Consider the following 23,546-nt stretch of genomic DNA (forward strand, 5'->3'; position numbering starts at 1 on the left):
CACCGCCTGTTCGCCCCGCCCCTGCCCGCCTGTGATTGGATATGGCGGCTCCGTGGGTGGGCCCACCTATGCCGGCCGTGGCGGGGTGAAGGTACGGGGCGGTGCTTGACGGACAGCGCCTCTGCCCAATGAGGACGCGGGAGGCGGAGGCCGAGCCGGGCAGCGCCGCCGCCATTTTGTGAGGACCGCGCGGCGGACGGGGCGCAGGTGGGGGCGGGGCTGCGGCGGTGCCGGTACCGGGAGGGGGCGGCGGGGCCGGGGCAGGGTGGGGGGGAAGAGGGGAAGGGGCGGGAGAAGGTGGGGGGGCAGGCAGGCGGGCAGGCAGGCAGGCAGCGCTGCCGGCGGGGCCGGGGCCGGGCCCGGGCCCGGGCCCGGTCGGACGAGCGGGGTGGCCTGGCCCCGCCGAGGCGGTCGGAGGCCTCGGGGGGGGGGCGCTCCGGGAGGGTCCAGGGGGGGTTGCGGGCTTCGGGGAGGGGCTCTGCCCTGCGGGGGGCAGAGTTTTGGGGTGTTCCTCGGGAAGGACTTGGGGGGTACAGCCCTGCTGGGGGGGCGGGCGGAGGTTTGGGGCGTTTCTTGGGGGGGATTTGGGGGCTCTGCCCGGTGGGGGGGGGGGGGGGGGCTGGGTCCCCCGTACGGCGCAAGGCGGGTGTCGGGGCGGCGGGGGACACGGCGGCACTAACCCCCCCCCCCCCCGCCCCGGTGCAGGCTGGGCGAGATGGTGAAGCTGTTCATCGGGAACCTGCCGCGGGAGGCGACGGAGCAGGAGATCCGCTCCCTGTTCGAGCAGTACGGGAAGGTGCTGGAGTGCGACATCATCAAGAACTACGGCTTCGTCCACATCGAGGACAAGACGGCGGCCGAGGACGCCATCCGTAACCTGCACCACCACAAGCTGCACGGCGTCTGCATCAACGTGGAGGCCAGCAAGAACAAGAGCAAGGCCTCCACCAAGCTGCACGTCGGCAACATCAGCCCGGCCTGCACCAACCTGGAGCTGCGGGCCAAGTTTGAGGAGTACGGCCCCGTCATCGAGTGCGACATCGTCAAGGATTATGCCTTCGTTCACATGGAGCGGGCGGAGGACGCGGTGGAGGCCATCCGCGGGCTGGACAACACCGAGTTCCAAGGTGATCCGCGCCGGGGTCGCGGCGGAGACCTGTGGGGAGCGGGGATGGGTCTGGCGCTCGAGCCCCGTGGGTGTCCGGGAGGATTCCCCGTGTTCCCGCATCCCGTTAGACGTTTTCAGTCCCTTCCAGCTCCGGCTGCACACGTTGGGGTGCGGCTGCAGCGCCGGGGTGACCGGCCTGTGGGCGATCCTCGGCAAGGCCGCAGCCGGCACCGCGCTCGGCTCGGCGGCAGGGCAGCACCGCCGGGCTCGCCTGCCCTTCCCCTCGCTGGAATTAAGCGCAAATGGGGGGTTTTTTTGCATCCCTGCTCCCCTCGGGCCGTGCAGGGTGCAACAAGGGCCAGGCCGGCACGGCGCAGCTGCTTTCCTGTCTGGCGAGCCTGGGCGCCGCTTTCCTGGTTGCCGGTGTGGCCATGGCAGCCGGAGCGAGGGCAGGGGCGTTTGGGGCTGGGCCGGGGGAGGACGGGACTGATCCATCTCTGACTTAACCCAGCACGGCCGCCCCGCAGGAGGATCCCGACGGCGAAGTCCCAACTCTTGTGCCGACGGCCACCGCGCCTGGTCCTGCCAGGCCGGAGCAGCGGGTCCCGCCCGCACGGCGTGAAGCCAGGCTGCCTTCCGCCCTTGTAGCGTTGCCCTGCCTGGTAAGAGGGTGAGCGGAGGCGCCCGATCCCGCGCCGGCCGTGTCCCTGCTGCCGGCGGCACGTGGCACTGCTCGCTCGGGCTCTTGATGTGCCACCCCGGGCCTTCGCCCGGCTCCCGGACGAGACGCAGCGCGGGCGCTTTCGCTGGCAGCCTCCGCCTCTCAGCCTCTCGCGCGGACGCAGCGGCGGGGCCAAACGTCCGGATTCGAGCTCGTGGCCGAGCCTCGGCGGCGCGGTGCTAATGGCGAGCGCGTCCCCCGTCTGGAAGTGGCGCCGGCAGGCGGGCTGGGTCATCAGGGAGGCGTCCGGTGCTTCACCCTGAGCGGCGGTGGGGCTTGGCTCAGCCCTCCCATTTCCCGCTGGGGTTTTGGCAAACCCCACTGCCCCGATTCCGGGTGTTCCCCAAAACTCTCCTCCAGCCGGGACAGCGCAGCCAAATCCGGAGCTCCATGGCGGTGGGGCATCCGTGGGACCAGCAAGTGCCCCCGGCTGCGCTTGGCTTGCCGCGTGCCGTGCTTGAGGCCGGCCCCTGTCCGAAGCCTCGTTTGCTCCGGGGCGGTTGTCCAGCGTCGCATCTGTCTTGCCACCGCAAGGAACGCGCTGGCGGGAGCGTTTTCCGGCGGGAAGCTTGCCGTTGATACGGGGCCAGCGGTGCCGCTGGCTGATCCCTGGGCTGCTGCAGCAGCACCACTGTATGCCGGTTGCTGGCAGAAAGCCGTTTTCGGCTGCTTGCCGGGGTAGTCCACGGCTCGATTGATGGCTGGCTGAGCTGCCAGAGCCCATCATGGCTGAACCCGGGGTGGGCAGCGCTCGGTGTTGCTGACAGAGCCCCATCCCCGGTGGCACCTTCCTGGTAAGTCGGGTGGCCAGCAGCCGGGAGGCGGCCCTGCTCGAGCCTGTCGTGGGCTCCTCCTGCGCCGGGTCACTCCCTGCCGCGGTGCCCGGTGCCATCGGAGGCTGCGCGGCTGCAAGGGGGGGCTGCGGCCGTCCCACCGCCCGCCGGTGCTTGTGGTTGTGACCATTCTCTCGGTGTGGCCTCACTGATCGCCTCCCTCTCGCGTCTCTCTCCTCAAGGCAAGCGGATGCGCGTGCAGTTGTCCACCAGCCGGCTCCGGACGGCGCCCGGGATGGGAGACAAGAGCGGCTGCTACCGCTGCGGGAAGGAAGGGCACTGGTCTAAAGAGTGCCCGGTAGATCGCCCGGGGCAAGTGGCGGACTTTGCCGAGGCCTATAACGAGCAGTACGGAGCCGTGCGCACTCCCTACACCGCGGGCTATGGGGAGACCGTGTATTACGATGAGGCGTACGGCGGGATGGCCGACTACTACAAGCGCTACCGCGTCCGCTCCTACGCCACGGCCTCTGCGTACGACGCCTACGCGGAGCAGACCATGGCCCAGTACTCCCAGTACGCCCAGTACTCCCAAGTCCAGTCCTCGGCCATGGCCGCCACCACAGCCATGGCCAGTCGCATCCCCACCACCCTAGACGCGTACGATAGAGCTCTGCTGCCGACCCCGGGCGCGGCGGCCGCCGTCGCTGCCGCCGCCACCGCCGCCGCGGCGGCCGCCTCCTCCACCTATTACACCCGGGATAGAAGCCCCCTGCGCCGCACGGCCGCCGCGGCCACCACCGTCGGAGAGGCGTACACGTACGAGCGTGGGCAGCTGTCGCCGGTCTCCTCGGTGGCCCGGGCCTCCCTCTACGACATGCAGCGGTTCGGGCGGGACCCGTACGCGGACCGGGCGCGGTACTCTGCCTTTTGAGCCGGAGGTGAGCGTGTTGGCAGGCCTGGCGCGCGGCGCCTTGCAACCAGCGGTGCCTCCGGGCGCTGTGGGGGGGGTCCCCGGCTGCTGGAGATACGGGGTGTGCGTCCCCCAGGCCCTGGTTGTGCCGGTCGAGCGTCTGCGCCTCGATGCGAGCCGGGATGAAGGGTCGTGGTGAAGCAGATGGGCCCGACCGGGGTCTTGCTGGGCGTTAAAGCCCAGGCGCTGGCTCCGGACACTCTGCCCGGCGTAGGGCGCATGGTGAGGACATGCCGTAGCAATCGGTGCTGGTGCTGGCGGGTCGCTCTCCCTTGGGGCTCCCGCCTCCTTTAATTACCTTCCCCCCGCAGCTGGGGCCGAGCCCTTGCGCCGTCCCAGCACAGTCACCGCAGGGTGGGGGGTTCCCGCAGAGCCCCCAGCCCCATGTGCCGTGGCTGCCACATGCATCCCCCGGGAGTAGCTCCTGTTTGGGGATGGTGCTCCCGGGCTCTGCCTGGTAAAAGCCGCAGCAGCCGGGCTGCCGCCCCGGCGTGGGTCCCTCTGGGATGGCCGCTGGCCCTGGTGCACCGCTGCGGGCGAGCTGGAGCCGCTGGGGCTCCCGGCAGCCCCACCGCTGCCGCCGTGTCAGGACTCTGGCTGCTCTCAGGAAGCCGGCAGCTCCTCCGGGCACCCGCTGCCACCTCATGCCGGGGCTCAGCATGGTCCCCGGCACGGTCCTGGCTGGTACGGGGGCCGGCGCCTGCACCGGGCACCTGCGCCAACTCTGCTTTTCTCTTTCAGGTAAGATATTTGCGGCTGGACGTCGGGTTCCCGTCGCACACCGAATCGGCACCGCGCGTCTCGGGCTGCGCCGGGCTTCAAAGCGCAGCCGGGTTCAGCTAACGAGTCGGTTCCTAACGGACGCTCAGCTTCTTCCCAGCCTGGTCAGGAGTAGCTCGACCCCCCCCCAGCTTTCTGTTCTCAGTTGTCAGGATTTGCTTTTCAGGTAGTTTGGGGGCCCCCACCCCCCCTAGCTGGTCTAGGCTCAGGTCGTGAGCGAGTGTAGCCGTAGCCGTAACCACAGCCATAGCCGTAGCCGCAGCACCAGCTTTGCTTTGCTTTCCCGCCCCCTGCCAGCGCGGAGCCGCTCGCTCCCTCGCTGTAGCTTTTTTTTTTTTTCTTTTTCCTTTATTTTTTAAGAGGGTGAATAATCCACTTGTAGCTTTTTAATACAAAATGACGTAGCTGACTCGAGGCCGCCACGCCGTGCTCCCCCTGCGCTGTGCCGCGCTGGTGTGGGAGGGCCGCCCTTGTGGTTGGAGCTCACCCCACACCCCCCGTGGCGTTTAGCGTCCCCCGACCCCACTTCCCGGTAAAATAAACTCCGATTTTTAACAAACCCCGCTGGCTCCGGCACCGGTTATTTCTCTGGACTTGATTCCCCCCCACCCCAGCTCGTAACCTCCAGGACTTACCAGCCCTGCCTGCAGCCCTGCCTGCGGACGAGGAGCTCCCGGCTGGGATCCCCATGGGGGCCTGCGCTGCAAATGAAGGGGCAGATGAGCGTGGTGGGGGCAGCCCCCCCAAAAGGGACCCCAGGGCCCTGCGCTCCCCTGGCTAACGAGTGGGGCCAGGCTTTAACACCCCCCTGGCTCTCATCCTGGTGCCCCTGTGTGGGGCAGCTGCCCCCCCATCTTCCCTGTACCCCACTGGGGTTCCTCCTCGGCAGCACCTCTGAAACCGCCTGCTAATTAACCTGCCCAGGGCTGGCTCGTTAGTCCCCAAACAGCCTGCGCTGCTCCCACCCTGCCTCTCGGTGCTCGTTAAGTAACGACATTAGGCCCAGGACCGTGCCTTCCCTTCGGCTGGTCTCCGGGCCCCAGTTTTGCAGTGGGAGCCCCGAGCTCGTTGCCCTTCGTCAGCCGCCGGGTTTCCAGGGCGATTCATCTCCGCTAATTGCCTCCATCTCATCATCCGCTAATTGCCTCCGTGTGCTCACCCGCGGGCTCCTCCATCACCAGGGTGGGCTTGAGCCCGGCACCAGCTCTCCGGCTTTACCGGGACGGTTCCTCCCTCGGCACCTGCCCTGGAAAATGAGGGGGAGAAACATTAGACCCTTCTGTACAGCTAATTACTGTGGTGGTTAACGAGTCCCAGCCGGGCAATAAGGCACAGCAGCAGGCAGCTGTCCTCCCCCTATGGCACAAAGGGTGTTAAACAACCAGGACCACACCATGACCCGTCCCCGGCTCGGGGGAGAGACGACGGGACAGAAAGCACTTTCGGAAACTTTAATGGTGGTCGCGGCAGCGAGAACAGCCGGGGCAAGGCGGCAGCCGGCTCTGCCACATGGTGCCGTACACACATGACCGGCTGCCGCGGCAGAACCAGGGCCGGAGCAAACACCAACCTCGCTCTCACGCACACGCAGCTTCTCTCAAAGCAGATTTTTCTCACCCAAAAAAAGGCACCGGGGACAGGTTAGGGGCTGGAGTGCTGGTGACGGCGTGCATTCACCGTAGCGTACAGTCGGGACGCCGCCACCTAAGTCCAGCAATGCCACTGGCAATTCTCTGGCACTTCCCCCTGCCAGAGAAATACAGTTTGTGCTCCAAATCTGCCTCTTCCGCAGTAGAAAAGCAGCTCTGGCTCTGACCGGTGCCGGGGCTGCGGCTGGGCCCAGAGCTGGGCTCCAGCCACATCACCATGCTGGTGGTACCGGCCCCTTACCAGAGCAGAGGCTGGGGTGGCAGTGGCACCGACAGCGCCGCCGGCCCCGCAAAGCACTGGGCTGGGAAAGAACCAGACGGGAGACGGTTGGGAAACTGTGAAGAGCCCAGCGTTTATTTACAGTCATACAAAACCTCGCTGCTGCGCCGAGCCCGGCGCTGCGCCACGGACTGACTCTGGAAAAGGGGGAAAATGAACCCAAAAAGGGGGAACTCATGGTATAAAAGAGCGTGGGCTCTGCTCGGCAGCAGCGATCGCTCGGGTTATGAACCGCTACTGAGCGCTGGTGGTGCCGACAGCCGCATGTGCCGCGAGTAAGAGACGGTTCCACAATGCTATGGCGGGAGCCGGCGGCAGGGGATGGTGAACCGCGCGCCCCTTGCCCGCTCCCCACGCTGGAGCACGGCACGTTTCCAACTGTAACCGCAGATCCTTCTAAAAACTCAAAAAAAGAGAAAGAAAAAACAAAAAGCAGCTAAAAAATAACCGTCCCTGCCCCCGGGGATGGCGGCTGGAGAAGGCGAACCACACCGGGTGCAGCAGCGGATGGCGAGACGGAGCACTGAGCGCAAGCCCATGGTGACGCAAGTGGCCTGACCCCCCCCGCCCTGGGGCCGCCCGGCTCAGAGGCGGCGCTGGTAGCCCGAGTGGACGCGGGCAGCGGGCAGGTAATCGCCATAGCCGCCCGAGTAGCGGGCGTAATCGGCGTGTGCTTCTGGAAGGCGGCGGTAATCCATCGGGGACTTTGTTGGCGACCGGCGGTACGCGAGTGGCGAGTCCGCTAAGCGGCGATAATCTGAGAGGTCAGACAGACGGCGCTCGGAACCGTACCTGGTCGAGAGAAGAGACAGGAGGTGAATAAGGGGGAGCGCGCCTGAATCTGCTGCTGGTGGCAACCGCGTCCCGCCTGGGGACGCACCACCGCAGCGTGACACCGCTGGACTTCGGGCAGGCAGCGCCCCAGGCAAAGCCGGCGCAGGACAGGGAAACACCGCCCGGTGCACCCATAGAACGGACGCTGGGTGCAGCGGGAGGCCCGGCTGCCGGCGAGCACGTGCCGCCTGCTCCCCCTGCCCCAGCCGAAGCCCCTGTCCCCGCCCCCCAGCGCAGCCCGCAGGCGAGGGGGGCGAGCGCGCCCACGTGAGCCCCCCGGGGAGCCAGGAGAGGGGGTTACGCGGGGGTCTGTGCCGCGGGAGCGGAGCCACCAGGCCCACGTGCCGGCACGTGGCGCCTGCCCTTCTGCACGCCGGGTGTTAGCGGGCCGCACCGGAGCCGACACTAAGCCCCGAGCCAGGCGCTGGCATCCACCGGGGCAGCGCGGAGCGACTCGCGCAGTCATCCGTCCCGGCACCGTACCTTTTTGCCAGAGCGGATGATTTTTTGTACGGGTCGTCGTAGGCGGCGCTGCGAGGCGGGGAGAGGCGGGTGCGCTCGTAGGGCGGTGCGACGGCGGCGGCGGCGGCCTGCGACAGGCCCAGGTAGGAAGCCGCCTGCTGCCCCAGCTGGCTTGGCCCGTCGTAGGCGCTGCCCGGCTGGGCTCGGTAGGCGGCCGCCAGCGACGCGGAGGAGGCCTGCTGCGCCGGGTAGGATGCCGCCATCGAGCCGGAGGCCTGGGCCCGGTAGGCGGCTGTCAGTGGGGCGGAGGCCTGCGCCTTGTAGGAGGCGGCGGCGGCCTGGCTGCTGTAGGAGGCGGCCAGCGAGGAGGCCGCCTGGGCGCCGTAGGTGGCGGAGAGAGCAGCAGCGGCGGACTGGCTGCCATAGGAGGCGGGCAGGTTGGCGGCGGGCTGGGCACCATAGGAGGCAGAGTGGCCAGCAGTAGGCTGGGCGCCGTAGGAAGCAGAGAGCGCAGCCGCCGGCTGGGCGCCGTAGGAGGCCGAGTGGCCGGCCACAGGCTGGTAGGCAGCAGCGGCATGACTAGCCACAGCCTGGGCGCCGTAGGAGGTGGCGTGCGCGGCCACGGCCTGGGCGCCGTAAGAGGCGGAGAGCGCGGCACCAGGCTGGGCGCCGTAGGAGGCGGCATGGCCGTCTACGGGCTGGGCGCCGTAGGAGGCGGCATGGCCGGCGGCAGCTGCCTGGGCGCCGTAGGAGGCCACGTGTGTGGCCACGGCCTGGGTGCCGTAGGAGGCAGCAGGGCCGGCAGCGGCCTGGGCGCTGTAGGCGGCGGCAGCCTGAGCACCGTAGGCAGCAGAGTAGCCAGAGGCGGCCTGCGCCCCGTAGGAGGAGGCCAGGGCGGCGGACTGGACACCGTAGCCGGAGAGCTGGGAGGCAGCGGGCTGCGCACCGTAGGAGGCAGTGGCTTGGGCGCCGTAGGAGCCGAGGGAGTTGGCGGTGGGCTGCGCGCCGGAGGCGCCGAGGGAGACGGAGGGCTGGGAGCGATAGGCGCTGCCCAGCGAGGCAGAGGGCTGGGCGCGGTAGGAGGCGGCCTGGCCCGTGGTGGGCTGCGGGCGGTAGGCCACGCCGAGGGAGGCAGAGGGCTGGGCGCGGTAGGTAGCCCCCAGCGAGGCGGAGGGCTGGGCACGGTAGGCGGCTGGCTGTGCTGTCATGGGGAGCGTCACTGCTGCATAGCCAGCCCGGGTAGGGGAGCGCCGGAGGGGGCTGCGGTCCCTCCCGAAGTAGGAGGGGGAGGCAGGCCTGGCCTGTGCCTCAAAGGCCTCGTACTTGCCGGCGCTGCCGGTGCCGAAGCGCTGCTGGTAATCGTACAGGGAGGAGGTGGTGGTGTAGCCGGCAGTGGCGGCCGAGGGGAAGGCGGCATCTGCCGCCCGGCGCTGCTGGTCGAAGCCCTCGATCTTGGGCTGGAACTTCTCGCGGTACTCCAGGCCGATCCTCTTGCTCTTGTCGAGGCCAAGGGCGGGCGGCAGGGCCTGGCCCGCGCCCTTCTTCTGGACGTTGGTGGAGAGCTCCACGTTCACTCTGCGCCCCTTCACCTCCTTCCCGTTAAGGTTTTCGATGGCAACCTTTGCATCTGCTTCGTTCTCCATGTGAACAAATGCATAGTCTGATAAAGCAGCAGACAGAGGGTTATCAATGGGGGGAGAAAAGACAATTCGTTACAGGATCGAACACTTAACGAGCCCTGCCGAGACCTCGGCAGCGGCGGGACAGGCACCGGGATGGGCTCTGCCAGCCCCGCTCCGCTGCTGCTGCTGCTCAGGCAGCGAAGAGATAGAACCGCCTTCGTTTGCTTCCACCCCACAATTAATTTGGCTGGAGTCTAACAAGCCTGGCCACCCACCTGGCATCCCTCGATCCCTTGGCTCAGGAACACCCAGTCACGGCTTTTTTTGCTCCATTTTCCCCCATCTTCTTCCTCCCTTTGCCCACGCCCACCACAGCCACCTCTCCCTGCAGTGAGGGAGCTCGACACCCCACCCCACGGCACAGCAGCCTCTCGCCACCGGCGACTCCTCCCTACTCGTCCTCCAGCACATGGGGACGAAGAGCCCCGGGAGGGCAGCACGGCCTCACCGGCGCCGTGGGCTCAGCCGAGCCGTCCCACCAGTAAGCGGAGCAAAGCCAGAGAGGGCCGGCGCCTGCCGAGACACCAAGTCATGCCAAGGGAGACAGAGTGCCAGCAGGAGAAGGAAGGGGCGGGGGGGAGAAAGACGGAGAGAGGGGGGCCCGAGCACAACCTGCGGCACCACGCACTCGGCCGAGACCCCAGGCTGAGGCGAGGAGCTGGGCGAGCAGTGCGGCGCTGTGCAGCACGAACGCAGCGCCGAAGCAGAGAGGCGTCAGAAAGGAGATGGAGAGCGAGGCGAGGAGCAGTAGAAGCGGGACCCGGAGTGGCCGTGCCGGGTCTGCAGAGGGAGAGCGGGTCACCCTTGCCCGGCACGGCTCTCCCCACCATGGTTGCCACCACAACACCATGCCCGCGCCAGGTCTGGCAGCTGCCTGCGACACTCAGGCCAACGGTTTTTGGGTTTGGATGCCGCCGCAGTAGCTGGGAGGTTGCCCCCGCAGCACGACGGGTCCCGCAGGCCGGCACAGGGCAGAAGGGCGGCTCCTCTTGGCAACCCCGCGGCGTCCCCCCTTGCAGTCATGGACCAGGGATCACCATAACCGGCGCCACCGGCAACAGCCTGTTTTAGCCTACAGCCAGAGGGCCAGCATACAGCTCGGCCAGGGCAGCCCCTCCAAGGAGCACTGCATGCTCGGAGCATTGCTCGCCGAGCAAACCCCATCCCGGTACTTCAAGCTCCGGCTAAACATCAGCGCCGCTTCGCCCACCCTCCTGCATGTCTCCCCTCAGCTCCACCATCCCACACCTCCCTGGCTCCTATCCCACATCCACGTATCCCACGCTAGCAGCCCAAGGAGGGGACATCTCCTCTGTCCACCCCCAGCCCTCCTGCTGTCCCCTTGGGTGGCCGCAGCACCCCCACCCCTCCCTGGGAGACCCCACAAATCAGCCACTGGCTGAGGGGACGCCAGAAACTTTTGGTGTGGATTTGGGGCGGTTTCTGACGGGCTCCGCTGGGAAGCTGCGTCCTGGTGGGACAGAGCCGGTGGGCCTGCGACCTGGGACAAGAGAGCAGAGGCAACAACATCACCCTCCCAGGAGGCAGAGGAGCTGGCGGGGACACCGCCGGGGCAGGGCAACGGGCGCTTTGGGGAACAGCCACAGCAGCTGCGTGATGTAGGGATGACACCTTTTCACGTCAGGGTCAGGGGGAAGGTGGGGTGACACCGTCCCCCTGGTCACACCGTGCTGCGGGGTCCCTGATCCTGAACCGACTGAGCCCCCTCGGGAGTTGTACAGCATGTTTCTCACAGGCTTCAGCTCTCCCACCTCGACTGACGGGGGAACGGCTCGCTCCACGTTGGAGCGTGTTTGTAGAGACGAAGCTGTGGTGGAGTCGCGGCGGGATGGGGGGAAGCGTCTCATGTCAGGGAACACTTATGGAGGCAGCAGCAGCGGGCAGGGGGTTATCCCTGCCTGGGCCACGCCGGGGCTGGGAGGAGGCGATGACAGAGGACGTGGCCTGGTTGGAAAGGCTGGAGAGAGCGCACCCGGGGGGTTTAACGGGCCAGAGGGGAGAAATGGGGCGTGGGGAGCCCGGAAGGGCTCGCACGGCTCCGGCCAGGGCCGGCGGGGGGCGGCAGGAGGACCCGGGGCCCTGGTCCGTGTGCTGAGGCGCCGCCAGATCGGGCCGGGGAGGGGGAAGCCGCAGCCAGCCAGACGGAACACGGGTCACCCGAGCCGAGAGCGGGGGCCGGAGCGGCTCCGAGGACGGAGGTGAGCGGCGAGCCTGCTGTGGCGGGGCACGCCCGCGGGACTGAGCCCGGCGAGGGCTGCGGGGCAGCCCCGGGGAAGGCGAACAGGCTTGTGCGGAGCCCCCGTCCGCGGCGGCGGGTCCGGTACCTTTCACAACGTCGCACTCGACGACGGTGCCGTACTGCTGGAAGAGCGAGCGCAGCTCGCCGCTGGTGCAGGCGGCCGAGACGTTACCGACGAAGATCTTGCAGGTGTTGGTGGGCCGAGGCCGGGAAGGCTCGACCACGATGCGGCGGCCGTGCAGCTGGTGGCCGTTGAGCTGGGTGATGGCGCGGGCCGCTGCCGCCTCATCCCGGAGGTGCACGAAAGCGAACTGCTTCATGAGGGCGATACCGAGCACGGGCCCGGCGGCGCCGGCGAACAGTTCGCTCAGCTCCTCCGCCGTCGCCTCCTCGGGGACATTGCCCACGAAGAGCTTTATGCCGGGACGCATGGTAGCGGCGGGGAGAGGGGAGCCGGAGAGCAGCGCCGCGGCGGCCTGACAAAATGGCGGCGTCTCCTCAGCGCGGAGCGGGAGCGGCGACCGCGCATTGCGCTTGCGCGCCGTGTGCGCGCCCTCCGCACTGCGCCTGCGCGCCGCCCGTCGTGTGCGCACCCTCCGCAATGCGCCTGCGCGCCGTCCCCCGCCCCTGCGCCCCGCCCACCCCGCTCTCCCGCCGCCACCACTGCGCCTGCGCACCGCCCGCCCACGACCCTCCCCACCGCCCCCCTGACCACGCCCCCACGCACCGCCCCTAACGGCCGCGGCGCGCTGGTCACGCCCACCCTTAAAGGGGCCGCTGCGGTCCCGGGGGATGCGCAGCGCCGAGCACCGCGGGGAGGAGCAGGCCCCTGTCCCCGGTCCCCCGAGAGCCGCAGAGGCCGCAGAGCGAGTTATCGTTTATTGCTGTCCCGGGGTAGCTCCTAGAGGTGGGGGGCCGGGGCGGCCGTGGGGCTGGAAGCTGCCACGGAGCTGGAAGCTGCTGTGGGGCGAGGGGCAGCTGTGGGGCGGGGGGCTGCCGTGGTCTGGTCCCGCTCCTCCCAGAGGGTCAGGCCGTCGCAGGAGCAGACCCGCTTGGGGTTCTGGAAGAGCCCGGCCGCGCGGGCCACCACGCCGCAGGCCAGCCTGGGGGAGGACGGGACGCAGGAGGTGAGGGGCTGAGCGGCCCCCAAAGCCCCCCCGAGCCCCCCTTGAGCACTCACCCCGGCCCTGAGTTCCCCGTCACCCGGGAGAGCGGGTGGGAGCCCCGGCCCAGATCGTCCTCGCCCGCATCCACCACCACCGAGCGCCCGATGATGTCCCAGACCTGGCGGAGGGGTTGGAGGGGGCTCAGGACCCCCCCGCAGCCGTGGGGCCAGGGACCGGGCCCCCCAGAGCCGTGGGGCTGGGGCTGGACCCTGCCCACGGCTGTGGGGCCAGTGTGGGACACCCCACGGCCATGGGAGCAGGGTCAGCCCCCCCCCCCAGCCATGGGGCGCAGCCCGGACCCCCCCACAGCCGTGGGAGGGGGCCGGTCCCTCTGTGCCCCCCCCAGCATCACCTTCAGCCGCGAGTCCTCCATGCGGAAGCTGGCTCTGCCCTCGGCGTCGGCCCAGATGTTCCCCAGGTCCCCGACATGCTGGGGGGGGGCGGTCAGGGGGGGTCAGGGGGGGTCCAGGACCTCCCCAGCCCCACGGAGCGGCCGCGGCCGCCAGCTCACCCGGTGCTGGTCCTGCGGTCCCCCGTGGCACTCCCCGTCGGGGTTGAAGTGGCCCCCGCAGCTGCGGGGTGGGGGGAGACACGGGGTGAGCCCGGGGCGCCTGCACCCCCAGACCCGGGGCGTGCGTGCGTGCGTGCGCGTCCCCCCCAGCGCCGCGCTACCTGTCGCAGGGGCGCGAGAGGTCTCCAAATTCGTGGACGTGGAGCCCGTGGGGGCCCGGCGGGAGCCCATCGACGGCGCCGTCCACCAGGCACCGCGTCGGCGAGACCTGCAGGAACCGCACCAGGCCCCGCACCGCGCCGGGGCCGGAGAGTGCCGCCACCGCTGCCCCCAGGCTCGCTGTGGGGAGACACATCGGCACCCAGACCCGGCACCCCAAATCCCCCCCCCCCCGCTCTCCCAGCACCCCAAATCCCACTCACCGTCATCGGAGCCCCCCATCCCCTTCAGCACCGCCCGGCGCCCCGAGTTCTCCAGCAGCTCCCGCACCCGTTCGGCCGCCACCGTCGTCTCCACCAGCACCGTCTGCGTCTCCAGCCGCAGCTCCAGCAGCCGCACGCCTGCGGGGAGGGAGAAGGGGTGACGGGGGGGGGGGGGTCCCCCGGTTCTGGGGGGGTCCCCCGGGTGTGGGCGGGGGGACAGGGAGCTCACCTGGGGCTCCCCGCAGCGCCGCCCGCACGGCCTCCGTGCAGCCCTGGCACCGCATCTGCACCGCGAACTCCAGCTGCGGGGAAGGGGGGGAGGTCAGCACCCCCAAACCCTGGAGCCCTGCATCCCCAAACCACCCCATGTGCCCCCCCTGCACCCCCAAAACTCCCAAGCAAGGAACCCCGTGCCCCCAAATCTTGGGTGCATGGGGCCCTGCACACCCAAAACTCCCGTGATCGGGGCTCTGCACCCCCAAATCCTGGTTCCCCGGGGCCCTGCACCCCCAAAACTCCCGTGACCAGGGCTCCGCACCCTCAAATCCTGGTTCCCCGGGGCTCTACACCCCAAAAGCTCAGTGAAAGGAGTCCCTCACCCACAAAACTCCCGTGTAAGGAGCTCTGCACCCCCACAGCTCCCACATAAGGGGTCCTGCACCCCCAAAACTCCCATGCAAGGGGCCCTGCACCCCCAAAAGCCCCGTGCCTGGGGTCCTGCACCCCCAAATCCTGGTTCCCCGGGGCTCTGCACCCCAAAACTCCTATGAAAGGGGTCCTTCACCCCTAAAACTCCCATGCAAGGGGCTCTGCACCCCCAAAGCTCCTGTAACCAGCTCTCTGCACCCCTGAAACTCCCCTGCAAGGGTCTCTGCCCCCCCAAAACTCCTGTAACCAGAGCCCTGCACCTCCAAAACCCCTGCAAGGAACCCCGCGCCCCCAAATCTTGGGTGCATAGGGCCCTGCACCCCCAAAGCTCCTGTGACAGGGGTCCTTCACTCCCAAAAATCCCGTGATCGGGGCCCTGCACCCCCAAAACTCCCGTGCAAGGGCCTCTGCACCCCCAAACCCCTGTGCCCGCGGTCCTGCACCCCCAAATCTCCCCTCGCACGGCCCCGCGGCCCCAGCCCGCCCCGCGGAGGGGCCCTGACCCGGCAGCTGCTCCCGGTCGGCTCCGGCGACGCCATGGCCGCGGACTCCGTTCCCGGAACCACCGGCGGGGCCGCCGGGGCGGCCGGACCGCCCTCGCGACGGACCGAAAGTGGATGAACCGGGGGAGGGATTTGGTGATAGAGCCACTTCCGGCGTGCCGTCGCCATGGCAACAGCGCGGTAGGCCGCAGGGTCCCACCGGGCCCGGGGGGTTGTCGGGGAGGGGTGGGGGGCTGCTGCCGGTCGGGGGGGGCCCGCCGGGGTGGAGTGGGGTGTTTGAGGGTCCCCGCGGGAGTTCGGCGGCCCCGGGGGTGTTCGGAGGGCGGGGCACGGGCGGAGGGCCCTTCCCGTGGGGGGATTGGGGGCTGCAGAGCACTCGGGGGGCTCATCCCTCCCATGGGGAGGCCCCTCCGCCCGTGCCCCCACGCCCAGCCCCCCCGAACCTCCCCAGGGCCCCCAAACACCCCTGGGGGGGGGGCTACAGGGCGCTCGGGGGAGGCTGATGTGCAGCCCCCGGCCTCTGCCACCAGCCCAGGGACCCCCGGAGCGACCAGCACACCCCACCTGGAGCCCCCCGCCACCGAGAGCCGTGCTGGCACCGCCGGACTGCGCCGAGCCTGCTCGCTGCTGGAGCAGAGGGGGGGCTGCCGGCTGCCGGAGGAGCTGGGGGTGTCGCTGCCCCCTCGGTGCTCGTCCCCGGTGATGCCGGTGCCCCACGGGGAGCCACGAGCCCCCGAAATCCCACCGGATGCCCTCGCGGTGATGGCGGATCTGCGCCGGCTGACGCGGCAAGCGGCCGGGGAGGACCCGAGGGAGGCAAGTACCGGCCACTGGCTGCCGCCGCTCCTGGCAGTGCTCACCCGCCGCACCGAGGACGACGTGCGGCTCCGGCAGCTCCGGGGCCTGCGGCTGCCAGCAACGCCACGGCGGGGGGCCCCGGCGCCCCCCCAGCTCCCCGGCCCATGCCTGCTCCTGCGGCCCAGCACGGCCGGGCCACGGGCACCACCGGGCAGGGCCTTTGCCGAAGAGGTGGCCCTGCGGCCGCACCCGCCGCTGTGCCATGACATCGGGGGGGACGCCGGGCTAGAGCCCCTGGGCGTGCCGGAGCTCTACCGGGAGCTGGGCAGGGCCCTCCCCGCCGAGCAGCTGCGGTTCCACCACGAGCCCCTGGTTGAGCCGGCAGCCACTGCGGCAGATCTGCTCCCCACGGGCGAGCGGGGACACCGAAAGGCCTGCGAGCCACGGCGGCATGGTGACACCCAGCACGGGCAGCGGCAAACCACCCACCTCTTTGACGACTACCTCCAGTACGTCGCGGCTACCGGCTCCGACTTCCTCTGCGCCATTTTCCACCTGCAGGGTGGTGACAGTGGCGAGGAGGAGCCGGCGGAAGCCCCGCGCACGTGCCGGGAGCCGACACCGGCACCGGCAGAGCCGTATGAGAAGGGGCTGTGGAAGCCGGTGCTGCCAGGTCCAGCGCCAGTGGGGCTGGAGCAGCTGCAGAGGCGGCTGTACCGGCTCTGGGCTGCGCTGGGCATCCCCGGCAGGGAGAGGCTGGAGATGGCGGTGAAGTATGGTGCCGGCAACGCCCTGGTGCGGCTGCCGGCGGCACTGGAGGCCTGGGAGGCAGCGGCCGGCAGCATCCTGCGGCGGGAGCTGCTGCTGGCGCGGCTGGAGCAGCTGGAGGAGCGTGGCTCCGACCCCGGGCGCTTCTTCCGCGGGGGCCCGGTGATGGCGGCACGTCGTGCCGAGGAGGCGCGTGCCCGCAGCCACCTGCGTGCCGCGCTGGCCCGGTGCGAGGCGCGGCTGTCTGTCGCCCTGCGGCGGCTGCGGGATGGCTTCGGGGACGCGGTGACCTTCCGGGGACGCCCCTACGCCGAGAAGATGCGCCGGGACACGGTGGAGATGCTTTACTGGCTCCAGCAGCGCCGCCGCGCCGGGGCTCTCCAGGCTGTCCTGGGGGGACAGCCACGGCATCACCCCCCCGGCACGGCGGGTACCGAAACACCGGGGTGTCAATAAAGTTTGGGAGCGCGGCGTTGCAGGGTCCCCCCCTCCCGCCGGGGGGTCCCGGCACCCCCAGCCCCACCCAGGCACCGCTGCTGAAAAAATAACGTTTATTCACCCCGAAACGAGCGCGGACAAGGGGGGAGGGGCACCAAACCGGGGAGCACCGGGGAACATGGCAGCCCCTGGGGGGAGGGGCAGGGACCCCCCCTCTTTGTCCTTGTCTGGGGCAGGGACCCCTCATCTTGTAGGGAATGGGGACCCCCCTTCTTGTAGGGACAGGGGGACGCCCCCTCGCAGCAAACGGGGGGACCCTTCTCCTTGTAGGGGATGGGGACCCCCCCTCACAGCAAATGGGGGACCCCATCACAGAAACGGGGGGACCCCCCCTTGTAGGGGGCAGGGACTCCCTGCCTTGTAGGGAATGAGGACCCCACTTCTTGCAGGAGACGGGGGGACCCCCCTCACAGTAAATGGGGGGATCCCCTTCCTCACAGGGGACAGGGGACCCCCCTCTCACAGCAAATGGGGGGCCCCCCTCTCCTCGTAGGGGACAGGGACCCCCCCCCTCTCCTGGCAGGGGCCGGTGACCCCCCCCTCGCAGGGGCTGTCCCCCACTCCTGCACCCCCCGACACCGGTGGCCGATACAAAGCTGGGGGGGGCCAGGGTCAGGCATCTCGCTATGCCCCCCCACGGGGGGACAGAGCCCCCCCAAATCCGGGGGCGGGGGTCTCAGCCGAGGCCGTCCTTGACCTGCTGGACGATGCGGGCCCGCACAGCCCGGGCCTCGCTGGAGATCTGCCCGTGGGGGGCCGGCAGGGGCAGGTCGGGCTCGATTTCGGGGGGAGGGAGCCCCTCGGGCAGCTCCAGCGGCATGCGCCGGCGCAGGGCGATGTTGTGGAGGATACAACAAGCTAAAAAAATCTGACAAACTTTTTGGGGGGCGTATTGCAGGCACCCCCTACCCTTATCCAGGCAACGGAACCGCAGCTTGAGGAGGGCGAGGGTCCGGCGCAGGACGGCCAGCGCCTGGTGGTGCAGCGCGTTGTACCGCTCCTCCGCCGGGCCGCGCGGCACCGCGATGGGCGTCATCAGCCACGGCTTCAGCGGGTAGCTCCGGTCACCTGGGGGGGGACAGGTTGGGGACAGGGGGGTCAGAAGGGTGGGGACCCCTCTGTCCCCCGGGGGGAGAGCGGCAGGGAGGGAGGGGGCTGCGGGGGTGGGTCCTGCGGCACGCACGATGGCGCAGGGCGGGTGCGTCCCCCCAGCCTGGGGGTCACCCCCAGACCCACAGGACTCCCCCAGACCCCCAGGTCACTCCCCAGACCCCTGGGGTCTCCTCCAGACCCACAAGTTACCCCCAGACCCACAGGTCACCACCAGACCCCTAGGCCTCCCCCAGACCCACAAGGTTCCCCCAGACTTATGGGTCTTCCGCCAGACCCCCACGTCTACCCGAGACCCCCGGGTCACCCCCAGACCCCCAGGTCTCCCACAGACCCCCAGGTCACCCTCAGACCCCCAGGTCTCCCACAGACCCCCCAGTGTCCCAGACCCCCAGGTCTCCCCCAGACCCCTGGGTCTCTCCCAGACCCACAAGTTACCCCCAGACCCGCAGGTCACCCCCAAACCCCCACCACCGCTCACACCATCGCCGCTGCTCTGGGGCCGTGGCACCTGCCCCTGGGACCCCCCTCTCCCAATACCGCTTCCCCCCGCCCGGCCGCACCCCACCGTCCCCCGCCTCACCCAGCAGCCAGGCGCCGTCGGGCCGGGCCCCCTCCAGCAGCCGGGCCAAGGCCGAATTCTCCAGGACGGCGGCGTTGGGGCAAGAACCGGGGAATTTGGCCACCACGTTGGTGATGGTGCCGGCGGCGTCGCACACCACCTGCATGTTCATGGAGTGGTAGTTGCCGGCGTTGCGGTACGCCGGCTCGTTCTCGGAGGGAGCCCGCAGCGCCACGTGCATGCCGCCCACCAGCCCCAGCACCCCGGGGAAGGTGCCGGCAGCCGCCCCGCCGTGACCGGGCGGCGGGAAGGCGATGTACCGCGCCGCCCGCCGTTGCAGGGCCTCCAGGAACTGCGCCAGGCAGTTGGACATGGCCGACTGGCTGATGCCGGTGGTGTCGCGCGTGGCCGTCTGGAAGGAGCCGGAGGCCAGGAAGGTGAGGGCGGAGGTGACCTTGACGGCCACCGGCAGGGCGTGGCTGCGGCCCGTCAGGCTCTCCAGGTCGGCGCCCAGCTCGCGGCACAGCCCGGCGATGGCGGCCTTGTCCAGCCGGTAGCGCCGCAGCACCTGCTCCTCGCTCAGGTCCAGGAAGGAGCAGCGCGCCCGGTACACCCGGTGCTCGGGGTAGAACCGTCGCCGCCGGCCCCGCTTGCGACGGGGGGACGGGCCGCCCCCGGGCCCCCCCCCGGCCGCCGCCGCCGCCGCCTCCCCGCTGCGCTCCCGCACCCGCCGCAGCAGCAGCACCGAGTCCGACATGGCCCGGGGGCGGGGCTAAGGCGGGAGGGGCGTGGCTAAGACGGGAGGGGCGTGGCTAAGGCGGGAGGGGCGGGGCTAATGCGGCAAAGGCGGGGCCGCGGACTGAACAGTGCTGTGCAGGGAGGGGCGGGGCTCTACGGGAGAGGGGCGGTGCCCTAGGGGAGAGAGGCGGGGCTCTAGGGGAGACGGGCGGAGCCCCACGGGAGAGGGGCGGAGCTCTAGTGCAGGGGCCGGGCTCTAGGGGCAGCGCTCTAGGGAGAGGGGCGGGGCGCGAAGGGGCGGGGCCAGGCCCGGTGGCGGCGAGGCCCCGGTAAGGGCGAGGGTCCCGGTACCGGTAGCGGCGGCCTGCCCGCTCTCTCCCGGCCCCGATCCCGGTCCCGGTCCCGATCCCGGTTCCGATCCCGCTGGGGGCGAGTCGGTCCCGACCCCCAGGCCCCGGCCGACCCCGCTCCGCCGCTCCCGCCTCTCCGACCCCGCCGGGCTCCGCGGCGTCGCCAAGCCACGCCCTTCTCCCCCGCCCCGATTGGCCACCGGCGTCCTCACGTGCCCGGAAGGTCCTGCCTCCCCACTCCGGCCCCGCCCTCTCACCTCCGGCGCGCCGCGACACGCGATTGGCTAAGGGCGGGCGGGCGCGCTCCGACGCTGACGTCGCCCAGCGCCGGGTTGGGCGGTGCCCCGCTGCAGCTGGGCCAATCGTGTCGCGCCATTCCTCCGACCTCCGCCAATCAGCGGTCGGGGTGGGCGGGGCGTCGAGGGAAGGGGGCGCCGCGGGGTGGAGCCGAAGCCGCCGCCATTTTGTCGCCGTCACCGTCCCGGCGAGAGGGAGCTCGGCGCCGCGGTGAGAGCGCCCGGCCCGGCCCGGCCCGGCCTGGGGGGGAGCGGGACGGGGCTGGGCCCTGCGGCCTGGGGGCCGACTGGGACGGCGTCTGGGGGGGGCTCCGGGACGGGGCCCTGCGGCCTGGGCGGTGAACGGACTCGGACTCGGACCCGGACCGGGGCAGGGGGGCCCCGCTCGGGACCCGGGGGGCCGTGAAGGGTTCTTGGCTCGGGGTCGCCTCCGGGCCCTTTGAGGGGAGCCAGGGCCCGGGGGTCTCCCCGGGGGGGGGGGGGGTGTCCCAGGCTCGGGGTGCCTGTGGGGGCCCAGGCGTCCCCCCCTCACCCGGCGCCTAGGTCGGTCAGGGACCCCTCCGTGTTCCCGGGCCCTGGGGTGGCTCCCGGACGGCCCAGCCCTGGTATCAGCCACCGGAGAGTCCCCGGAGGGTGGCGGGCGCCTTCCCCCGGCCCTGGCCGCAGGGAGAGGCCCCTTCCCAGGCAGGGGAGCGGTTCTAGGCCTGGGGGTGAGCTCCGGCCCCTCGCTGTGAAGGCAGGGATGGGGGGGGGTCTCAGCCGAGCCACCCACTGACAGCTGCTTCCCCCCGGTGACACAGGCTGGGCGAGATGGTGAAGCTGTTCATCGGGAACCTGCCGCGGGAGGCGACGGAGCAGGAGATCCGCTCCCTGTTCGAGCAGTACGGGAAGGTGCTGGAGTGCGACATCATCAAGAACTACGGCTTCGTCCACATCGAGGACAAGACGGCGGCCGAGGACGCCATCCGTAACCTGCACCACCACAAGCTGCACGGCGTCTGCATCAACGTGGAGGCCAGCAAGAACAAGAGCAAGGCCTCCACCAAGCTGCACGTCGGCAACATCAGCCCGGCCTGCACCAACCTGGAGCTGCGGGCCAAGTTTGAGGAGTACGGCCCCGTCATCGAGTGCGACATCGTCAAGGATTATGCCTTCGTTCACATGGAGCGGGCGGAGGACGCGGTGGAGGCCATCCGCGGGCTGGACAACACCGAGTTCCAAGGTGACGTGCCGGGCCGTGGCCCTGGGCTGGGATAGGTAGCGCCGGGCTGGGCCCGGAGGAAGCAGGTCAGGTAGGAGAGGAAGGCGCAGGGCCGTCACGGTGCACGGGGGGAGCTGCTGCTCCGGGAGGGTTTGCCGTGGACACGGGGCCGGATCTGCGCCGCCGTCGCTCACCGGGGGCCTCGTCTGGCGCCAGACCTCGCGTGTGGCGGCCGATACTGCGAGGGGCGACCAGTGCAGCCGTGACCGCCGCCACGTTCTGCGGGGCCGGTCCAGCCCCAGGGGTGATCGGTGCCTTTTTTTTCTTCGCGGGGGCGAGTGGGCCAGCGCGGCTTTGGAGAGAGCCGTGTCCCACTGCCGGCACCCACCGCGCTCCTGGCAGTGCCGCGCTGCTTCCCACGTCGCTCGGCCGGTGGCCTTTCCGCGGGCAGGAATGTCCCCGGGGTTGGTGTCGGCACGGTGGCTTTGTCTCGGGGCAGAGAGTGGCTCTGCAGCGCCGTTTTTTGTAGGAAAAGGGTGAGATTTGTCCCAAAAAATGGCAGGTTTGGCGTGAGCTCCGCCCCTGGGGCCTCTCCCTGGGCCTGTGGTGCAGCCGGGACCCACGGGGTGTCCCTCAACCGGTCTGTGCTGCCGGCGGGTTGGGATGTGGGGCCAAAAAGGGTGATAAAGGGAAAATCGGAGCCAGGGAGCTGCAGCCAGACCCCAGTGCCGGGCTGCCAGTGCCCAGTGGTGCCGTGTTGGTGTCCGAGTGCCGCTTCCCATGTCCGGGTGGTGCCGGGGCGGCTTTTCTGCCGCCCGGTCTCGCGGTGCTGCCCAGAACGGTGGCGAACACCCCGCTGCTGTGGGGCGCGAGGTTGCTGGCGCAGGCAGAGGCAGTTCGGTCCCCCCCCCCCCCCCCCCGCCCGCAGAGGTGCCGACCGGTGGCTCGTTGGGGAGCCCGGGGAGAGGTGCCGGCCGGTGCCGGCCGCCCTCCCCGCCGCCGCGGTTAACCACAGCCTCTCCCCTCTCGCGTCTCTCTCCTCAAGGCAAGCGGATGCGCGTGCAGTTGTCCACCAGCCGGCTCCGGACGGCGCCCGGGATGGGAGACAAGAGCGGCTGCTACCGCTGCGGGAAGGAAGGGCACTGGTCTAAAGAGTGCCCGGTAGATCGCCCGGGGCAAGTGGCGGACTTTGCCGAGGCCTATAACGAGCAGTACGGAGCCGTGCGCACTCCCTACACCGCGGGCTATGGGGAGACCGTGTATTACGATGAGGCGTACGGCGGGATGGCCGACTACTACAAGCGCTACCGCGTCCGCTCCTACGCCACGGCCTCTGCGTACGACGCCTACGCGGAGCAGACCATGGCCCAGTACTCCCAGTACGCCCAGTACTCCCAAGTCCAGTCCTCGGCCATGGCCGCCACCACAGCCATGGCCAGTCGCATCCCCACCACCCTAGACGCGTACGATAGAGCTCTGCTGCCGACCCCGGGCGCGGCGGCCGCCGTCGCTGCCGCCGCCACCGCCGCCGCGGCGGCCGCCTCCTCCACCTATTACACGGCCACCACCGTCGGAGAGGCGTACACGTACGAGCGTGGGCAGCTGTCGCCGGTCTCCTCGGTGGCCCGGGCCTCCCTCTACGACATGCAGCGGTTCGAGCGGGACCCCTACGGGGAGCGGGCGCGGTACTCTGCCTTTTGAGCCGGAGGTGAGCGCCGACGCCGGGTGGGCCGGCCCCGGCGCTGCCGACGGGGGAGCTCGGCTCCCGCCCGGTGCCGTGGGGTGAGCAGCGTTCGCCAGAGCCCCGGCGCCGGGGACACCGGGCACCGCGGCGGCCATCGGTCCCGTCCGGTGGCGCCGGTGCCGGTGGGTAACAGGGCTTCCCCTGGCAGGAGGCGATGCCGCGGCGGAGCACCGCGGACCACCGGGGACTCGCCGCCACCCCGGAGCTCCCCCCCCGGACGCCACCGCGTCAGGTCAGACGTGCCCCGGGCCGCCGCCGCCCGTCACGCCGCGCTCCCTCCCTCGTCACCGGGGCCGCGGACTCCTCCCCTTCGCCGGAGCGGGGCGCTGTCGCCACCGTCACCGCCGCGTCCCCATCTGTCCCTCCGTCCGTCCGTCCTTCCCCGCCGGCGGCGTCCCCGGGGCGGCGCCCGCCCCCCTCTCACCTCTCTGCTCTCTTCCAGGTCCGGCGGCCTCGGACGGAGCCCACGCCCCCCCCCCCCCGCCGCCTGCGCCCCCCCCTTTTTGTACGGAGCTTCCCCAGCCTTGCCCCCCGCACCCCCCCTGGGCCCTTGCTGCCCCCCTCCCCTGAGGATGGGACCCTCCCCCCCCCCAGCCCCCCCTCCCCCCCTGGGGTGCCCCCCCTTCCTCACCCCCCTCCCGATTTTCCAGCAAAATAAAGGTTTTCACCGAGTCTGTGTCTGCTCGTCCTTTTTTTGGGGGGGGTGTGG

General features: G+C 70.4%; 4 protein-coding genes across 15 annotated transcripts; 2 read left to right on the top strand and 2 right to left on the bottom strand.

Annotated features, from left to right (window-relative positions):
* The first annotated feature begins 130 nt into the window (after nucleotides 1–130).
* LOC142421480 (RNA-binding protein 4B) lies at nucleotides 131–20,832 on the top strand. Of its 7 annotated transcripts, none has more exons than XM_075526136.1 (4): nucleotides 131–207; nucleotides 706–1,127; nucleotides 1,620–1,770; nucleotides 4,317–4,451. In XM_075526136.1, exons 2-3 carry the CDS (start codon nucleotides 716–718, stop codon nucleotides 1,754–1,756), a joined length of 549 nt encoding a protein of 182 aa, XP_075382251.1. In that variant the 5' UTR covers nucleotides 131–207; nucleotides 706–715; the 3' UTR covers nucleotides 1,757–1,770; nucleotides 4,317–4,451. The 7 variants fall into 7 exon arrangements, with proteins under 7 accessions (XP_075382251.1, XP_075382250.1, XP_075382253.1 ...); XM_075526135.1 differs by lacking the exon at nucleotides 4,317–4,451 and adding an exon at nucleotides 2,845–2,983; XM_075526138.1 differs by having other exon boundaries at nucleotides 132–207; nucleotides 1,636–1,770.
* On the bottom strand, nucleotides 5,239–12,067 carry RBM14 (RNA binding motif protein 14). Of its 3 annotated transcripts, XM_075526129.1 has the most exons (3): nucleotides 11,608–12,067; nucleotides 7,602–9,240; nucleotides 6,339–7,076 (listed from the first exon to the last, which is right to left on the bottom strand). In XM_075526129.1, the coding sequence occupies exons 1-3, from the start codon at nucleotides 11,951–11,953 to the stop codon at nucleotides 6,869–6,871; spliced, it is 2,193 nt and encodes a 730-aa protein (XP_075382244.1). In that variant the 5' UTR covers nucleotides 11,954–12,067; the 3' UTR covers nucleotides 6,339–6,868. The 3 variants fall into 3 exon arrangements, with proteins under 3 accessions (XP_075382246.1, XP_075382244.1, XP_075382245.1); XM_075526131.1 differs by lacking the exons at nucleotides 6,339–7,076; nucleotides 7,602–9,240 and adding an exon at nucleotides 5,239–5,601; XM_075526130.1 differs by lacking the exon at nucleotides 7,602–9,240 and having other exon boundaries at nucleotides 6,881–7,076.
* CCS (copper chaperone for superoxide dismutase) lies at nucleotides 12,388–14,831 on the bottom strand. The gene is made up of 8 exons (XM_075526144.1): nucleotides 14,773–14,831; nucleotides 13,851–13,923; nucleotides 13,622–13,759; nucleotides 13,361–13,538; nucleotides 13,200–13,260; nucleotides 13,041–13,118; nucleotides 12,703–12,806; nucleotides 12,388–12,625 (listed from the first exon to the last, which is right to left on the bottom strand). The coding sequence occupies exons 1-8, from the start codon at nucleotides 14,806–14,808 to the stop codon at nucleotides 12,424–12,426; spliced, it is 870 nt and encodes a 289-aa protein (XP_075382259.1). The 5' UTR covers nucleotides 14,809–14,831; the 3' UTR covers nucleotides 12,388–12,423.
* Nucleotides 20,703–23,439, top strand: LOC142421481 (RNA-binding protein 4-like). Of its 4 annotated transcripts, XR_012778885.1 has the most exons (4): nucleotides 20,703–21,114; nucleotides 22,139–22,801; nucleotides 22,986–23,069; nucleotides 23,280–23,297. XR_012778885.1 is itself a non-coding variant. In XM_075526143.1 (3 exons), the coding sequence occupies exons 1-3, from the start codon at nucleotides 20,703–20,705 to the stop codon at nucleotides 23,405–23,407; spliced, it is 624 nt and encodes a 207-aa protein (XP_075382258.1). In that variant the 3' UTR covers nucleotides 23,408–23,439. The 4 variants fall into 4 exon arrangements, 3 of the variants coding, with proteins under 3 accessions (XP_075382258.1, XP_075382255.1, XP_075382257.1); XM_075526143.1 differs by lacking the exon at nucleotides 22,139–22,801 and having other exon boundaries at nucleotides 23,280–23,439; XM_075526140.1 differs by lacking the exon at nucleotides 23,280–23,297 and having other exon boundaries at nucleotides 22,986–23,128.
* The last annotated feature ends 107 nt before the right edge of the window (nucleotides 23,440–23,546 follow it).

This window comes from Mycteria americana, chromosome 30 (genome assembly GCF_035582795.1).
Source record: "Mycteria americana isolate JAX WOST 10 ecotype Jacksonville Zoo and Gardens chromosome 30, USCA_MyAme_1.0, whole genome shotgun sequence".
NCBI lineage: Eukaryota > Metazoa > Chordata > Aves > Ciconiiformes > Ciconiidae > Mycteria > Mycteria americana.